This window comes from Chinchilla lanigera, unplaced genomic scaffold, assembly GCF_000276665.1.
Source record: "Chinchilla lanigera isolate Chin_1 unplaced genomic scaffold, ChiLan1.0 scaffold00072, whole genome shotgun sequence".
NCBI classification, from domain to species: domain Eukaryota; kingdom Metazoa; phylum Chordata; class Mammalia; order Rodentia; family Chinchillidae; genus Chinchilla; species Chinchilla lanigera.
The window spans coordinates 3,404,988-3,411,834 of record NW_004955473.1 but is presented as its reverse complement, the minus strand read 5'-3'; the positions used below and the strand labels follow the sequence as shown (position 1 = coordinate 3,411,834).

Here is a 6,847-nt window from a genome sequence, read left to right as displayed (position 1 = left end):
TCCCCAAGCACAGTTCTGAGTGTTAGGAATACTTCAGTGAACAAAGTAGGCAAGTTCTCTGTCCTCAATAAATTTACACATTGGAGGGGAAGACAGTAATAAATTAATCATTAATGTCATTTCAGATATTGGAAAAAGCTATAAAAAATAAATTGGGGTGAATTGAAAGATAGTGGCGAGGGTGAGAAAAGTGATTCTTTTTACGCAGGCTGTGCACCCAAGCCCCCCTCTTAGCACCCATACTTTCATAAACATCACATTAGGTTTTCACACTCTTAACTAGGGCTGAGCAGCCACAGAACATAAAGTACACGAAAATCTAGAAATGTAACTTCAATGGTGGGACATTAGCAAGGCCTTTTCACAGGCTGGAAAGGTTCAAGGAGTTTCTCCCTTTACATAATATTGGTTCAGGTCAAAGAAGTAATTTGTACTCCTCTATGCCAGACACTGTGGGAGGTCCTGATGCTGTGAGAAATGGAGTCATGTGTAGTTAGGAGTTAGCCCCAAGAACAGGCAGAATTTAGCTAAAAAAAAAAGGTTCCTCAGCTAGCTGAAGTTCAACTGTATCTATGCTTCTAATTTGTCTTGAAAAAAGGAATACACACGCAAGAGTCAGGAAAATCGCCTCCCTTTCTTCTCTTCTTAGTTGGCACAAAATATTCAAGAAGGCATCTGGTGGAGGAAAACCAGAGAATTTCATAACACTGCATTCAAAAGGGTGGAAAGCTTTCCATTTTCCTGAGGTCAAAGAGAGTAGCTCTACCTTTGCCTCTGTTTCCATTCTAGAAATCCCATTTGTGTTCTGTCTCTTCTGAATAGGATAAAGAGAAAGAGCCTGCACATGCTGATTATTTCCACCTTGCTTATGCCTCCTGTCTTTCTGCGTGTTCTCTTAGGGGATGCTAGGCAGCCCTGCTGGCGCCTGTTCAATGCACTGTGGCAAGAGAAAAGGATGGCTGCAGGCAATGGCACAGCAGTGTTTGAGTTTCTCCTCATCGGCATCTCTAACTATCCTGAGTGGAGAAGCACGTTTTTTACACTGGTGCTGATCACGTACCTCAGCACATTATTGGGAAATGGACTTATCATCTTGCTCATCCACTTCGATGCTCACCTCCACACACCAATGTACTTCTTTCTTAGTAATCTGTCTTTCTTAGACCTTTGCTATGGAACAGCCTCCATGCCACAGGCTTTAGTGCACTGTTTCTCTACCCATCCCTACCTCTCCTACCCACGACGCTTGACCCAAATGAGCGTCTCCTTGACCTTGGCCACAGCAGAGTGTCTCCTCCTGGCTGCCATGGCCTATGACCGTGTGGTTGCCATCATCAATCCCCTGCGCTACTCTATGGTCATGAGTGGTCCAATATGTGTGTGGCTGGCTGCTACCTCATGGGGAGCCTCACTTGTGCTCACTTGCATGCTCGTCTTATCCCTGAGGCTTCGCTTCTGGGGGCTAATGTCATCAACCATTTCGTCTGTGAAATTCTCTCCCTCGTTAAGCTGGCCTGTTCTGATACCAGCCTCAATGAGCTTATGATCCTCATCACTGGAATCTTTACCCTGCTCCTACCCTTTGGGTTTGTACTCCTATCTTATGTCCGAATTGCTGCTGCTGTCCTAAGGATTCGCTCAGCACAGGGAAGGTTCAAAGCCTTTTCCACCTGCGCTTCGCACCTGACTGTGGTAACAATCTCCTATGGCGCAGCCATCTCCATGTATATGAAACCTCAGTCCAAGTCCTCCCCTGACCAGGACAAGTTTACCTCAGTGTTTTATCGGGCTTTGACACCCATGCTGAACCCCCTGATATATAGCCTGAGGAACAAGAATGTTAAAGGGGCAATGAGGAAAGTTATGGCAAAAATGGCATAAGCTTCCTTCACTACTAAAATTCTAAAATAACATTCAGTTATGTTTTCAATGATGGGGGAAAGTGTTTGAAAGAATCTGACTTTACCCTTGGAAGCATAGATGATTGATATGTGAAAAGCTTCAGCAAGTGCTCCAACCCCAGAATATTCCTACTGAGATTTGAATTTCCATTAGAGGTACTACTTTTGCTCTTTCTTTGCAGTTGATGGTGTTAGTGGTCATCCATTAGGTTACTTACCTTATGGTAAATGAGCTATTCAGTATCATTTCCTCACTGACAGGCAGAATCTCTTATGACTATCAGCAGCAAGCAAAGTATAACTGAAATTGGAAAATAGGACAAAGAATGTTGTAATAAAAGGCCAGAAGACGAAGGCCAGACTTTACAACCTTAAGGACAAGTCCTATTGTGTGATCACAAACTCCTTGCACCACTGAATCTCAGAATTATGAGAAAATTCTACCACAACTATTTCCTGCAGATATATATATACATATAAATATATATAATTACTTCTTTCTAATCTAATAGTTGCTTTTATAGACCTAATATCTCTATGAATTGATAATAAAGACAACACCATTTCCCCCATCCCCCATACTATCCATGAGGAAGTAGAGACCCAGAGAAAGTTTTCAAACTTTTTTAAAGTCATACACCATTAGTAGCAGAGTCAAAATTAGAATTCAGTTTGCATCAATGCCACATCTGAACTTTTTCAAGTAGGTCTATAAAATTATTTGAAATCATAGCACTGGAAATATAATTAATGTTTATTGAACACTTAGTATATGTCAAATGCTGATTTAAATGCTATGAGCACTAGGATATAGGATTCTCACAACAACTCAGTGAAGTAGTACTATTTTCAACCCATATTCAATATGAAGAAGCAGAAGCTCTTAGGGTCTGAATGACCTGCCCATGACTACAAAGCTAGTAAAGAGAAGGGCAACATTAATGCTAAGTCTGGTTGAATTCAGGTCCTACATCCTATATCTGAACTATAAGAGATCCTGAAACTAATTTGTGCAGTGACTTTTGATCAAATTTATACTGATATTGTTTATGAATATGCATTATTCAATTATAGTGTGCAATTCTGAGGTTTAACAGATACCCACAGAATAACCACAATGGGCAAGCTACCTAAAAATTCCATTACTTACAAAAGTTTTCCTGTGTCCTTCTGTCATCCATCCTTTCCTCCACTCCCAACTTCTAGCAACCACTGATCTTATTTCATTGGCTGTAAGATAGTTTTCATTTTTGAAGACCACATACAAATGGAATCACACAGTATGCCCTCATTGTGTCTGGTTCCTCTTATTCAGCTTGCTTCTGCGACCCACCCATGTTGTTACAGGTATAAGAAATGTGTTCCTTTTATTTTTTAAATAATATTCTGTAGCCTGAATGTACCATACATTTTTAAAAATTCCATTCCTGTTGATGGACATAATGCAATGACTTTCAAACTGTAATTTACATAGTCCCACGGATTCGATTCCTGGAGCCCGCTCATTTAAATGGGCATAGTTTTCTGTGAATGATTTCATTTGAAAAGGAAGTCTTAAACTGAACGAAAAGGGGTTTGGAATTGCCAGTCTTCCTTAAGATCATAAAACAACTTGGAAACAAATCTGGGGCTGAGACTCAGATATTCTGCTTCTATTCTAAGTATAGCAAAGGCGGCTCCACCAACCGTGATAAAGTTGCCTGCCAAGCAGACTGATGGGAAGCTATAATCAAACAGGCAGGAAAAAAACTGGTACAAAGGACCTGTATGTGAGGCAAGGTGCTACTGGGCAAATGCATCCTGAGTGCATCCCTGCCATTTCAATGCCTGGGGCTTGGGGCGACCCTGCAATAGTGCTGCAAAGAGAGTCTCAGGCACACCCAGGGACTGTTGTGTGCTCACTCACTGAATGAAAAAAAATAGGTTGAGTAAACCACTGCTCAAAGTAACTTCATTTCAAAATAAATGCACTACTTATTCAATTATACCCTTTTATTCTAAATATTTTATTAGTTTAGTTTAGTTGTACCAATTTAGGAGACCCGCTGTGCTAACTTGATACGTGTACACAGTGTGTAATGATCAAATCAAGGCTCCTGTGGATGAAAATCCATGCATTTTCAAGCCCCTTATGCAAACAGCATCAGTCCCATCTATACTGCCGTTTTTTAAATCTTTGATTAACACTTAGTAAGGTGCATATTTATGAATTAAAATGTATTGTTTTGATACACGTATGCAACATATATTGATTAAACCAGGGTAGTTAACATTCAATTCTCATCATTACATTGTCTTTGTACCCTTCAAACCCCTCCTACTTATTTATAAAATATGACATGAAAAGCTATTGTGACTGTAGTCCCCTAACTGCTGTGGAACACTGTAACTGATTTCTTGCACCTGTGTTTGGGTACCTGTTTTGCAACCAACCTTTATCCCTCACCCCATCAGAGGCCAGCATCTAGTAATTACTGTTACACACTCAGATCAAATTTCTAAAAAGGCTGTCATACATTTTTAAAGGTACTCTCTTCCTTCAGCATCTATGGGAGATTAGTTTCAGAGCCCCCGTGTATCAACGCCTAGCATTATCAAGCCCCTTGTATAAAATGTCACAGTATTGGCATACAACCCATACCCACACCTATATACTTTATCTCCGGATTACGTATACTTCCTAATGCAACGTAAATGCTTTGTAAATAGTTGCTATACTGTATTGTCTAGGGAACAATGACGTGAGGAAAGCATCTGTACATCTTGAATACAGGTGTATTTTTTCCTAATATTGCAATTTACATACGGTTGAAAGCGTGAATATCGAACAGTCGATATAGAGGGCTCACTATATGGTACTCTTGACCACTGAGACCATATCTTAATAACAATAAACACTACTCAGGAAAATGGAAAGTGAGTTTGATTTTTAATGTATTCATGAATGCAATATTAAGTTTCTGCTTTCAGTCAAGAACTGTGGTAGGTGCTAGCAAGCTTCATGTTTTTGCACTAATGTTCCTTACCACTGAAATAAATTTTTCAAATTACTATTGTGAAATGAATGCAAACTTTAAAAATTGGTCAAATATTAAAGAAATGAAAAAGATCCTTCAGGTAGAGGAAATTCTAAAATTAGGAGGAATTTTAAGGGGACTCATTCACTGATCCTACTTTGGTCCATCCATCATTACAGATTATTTTAGAATTGAAAATGAGAGTCATATTTCCACTAATCATTCTCCGATCACAAAATGGTATGTACGTCACTACATTTTTTATCTTGGTGGTACAGGTACAGCTTACAGACAGGGTGACACAGAGAAGCCTGGGGTAGTAGAAGTGATCCTGCTACTAATTAACCACGTGACCTTAGATCTATCATTTTCTGGCCTTCATATTTGCTTCATAAAATCAATATAGTAGGAAGACTGGTGAAACCACTGTGGGAATCAGTTTGGAGATTCCTCCAAAAACTAGGCCTAGAGGTCCCATTCAACCCAGCTATCCCCCTGCTGGGTATTTTCCCAGAAGATCTAAAAACATCATATCACAGTGATGTATGTGCACCCATGTTCATAGCAGCACAATTTGTAATTGCTAAAATGTGGAAGCAACCCAAATGTCCATCCACTGAGGATTGGATAAGAAAATTGTAGTACTTTTATATAATGGAATATTACGAGGCTTTTATACGCAAATGGTCACAACTAGAGACCATACTCATAAGCGAAATAAATCAAACATACATGTGCAAGCACCGCATTGTTTCTCTAGTGTAAAGCCTGAAAGAGTTAATTTAATCTAGGAGATATGATAGACATTGAGAAGTGATAGGAAAGAACTCATAGGTAAAGGATAACTGGGATATGGGAAAAGAGAAGGGAAAGAAGGAGAAAGTTTGTATATATGTATATGCAGGATAGTTAACACGGGTGTTCCACTGTCCTGTATTTCCTTGCTGAAAGAAACTGTCAGTGAGGCATTGGTTGATTAGCTTTGTATGTCTATATGTGTTTTCATGAGAAACTACATTGAAGATATCAATATGTAATACAATAAGCATTGTTAATTCCCTACAACTCTGTAATGTCTGTACTGATCCTATGCTATTTTGTAAAATGTTGTCAGTCTGTTAGTATTTTCCTCCTTTAATTTCTAAAATAAAAAAATAAAAATAAAAATAAAGAATAAAAACAAAAATATAGTAGGAAGCTTGTGTTTAGTTAGCCAAGGACCTCTACAGTTCTAACATTCTATGTCTAGATGTTATTTTCTATTGGTTTTTTCTTTCTTTAAGAAAAAGGAATCGTATCATCAATTTATTCTGCAACTTGCCCTTTAACTTTGACAAGATATCATAAACTCCTCCAGATTAATATGTATATAGTTACCCTGAGTTTAAATGTTAGCTTTGACTGAAAAAGTTGGTAAATACAGCAGCTAGTTAACATGGCTGTGGCTCTTCTGCCTCTAACAATCTGTTTTGAGGTGTTTAAGCCCTAAAGGCTATCTAATTCAACATTAATATTAATATATTTTAAATACAGAAGTGAACTCTACGAGGAGTTGGGAAATGAAATCAAATTTGGATTTTTGGAAACACCTGAAGTTGAATATTGCTTTCGTATTTCATTGATCATAGGGATCCTGAGAGGCCTTCCTCTGTGGCCACCCCCAGCCTCCATCCCAGGAAGCTGGGTAGACAAAATATGTCTCGCTTTACCCTGGAAAATAAGATGCAAAGATTTGCTTAAAACTAACATGGTTTTATCAAAAATGGAGAGAAAGTTTGAAAGATATCAAACCCTGAAAAACAGACATCCAAATGAGATTTTCAATAGCAATATAAGGTGATTTAAGAAAATGATTTCCAGTTCCCAGGATTTGAATTTTCAGTAGAAAAGAGACAGTGGAGCACAACTATATGGAACAGCCCCAGCAAA

General features: G+C 38.6%; 1 protein-coding gene across 1 annotated transcript; it reads left to right on the top strand.

The window, feature by feature from the left end:
- The first annotated feature begins 955 nt into the window (after positions 1–955).
- LOC102029959 (olfactory receptor 13H1) lies at positions 956–1,881 on the top strand. The gene is given in 2 exon segments (XM_013523051.1): positions 956–1,454; positions 1,457–1,881. Coding segments are annotated over 2 exon segments (924 nt in total).
- The last annotated feature ends 4,966 nt before the right edge of the window (positions 1,882–6,847 follow it).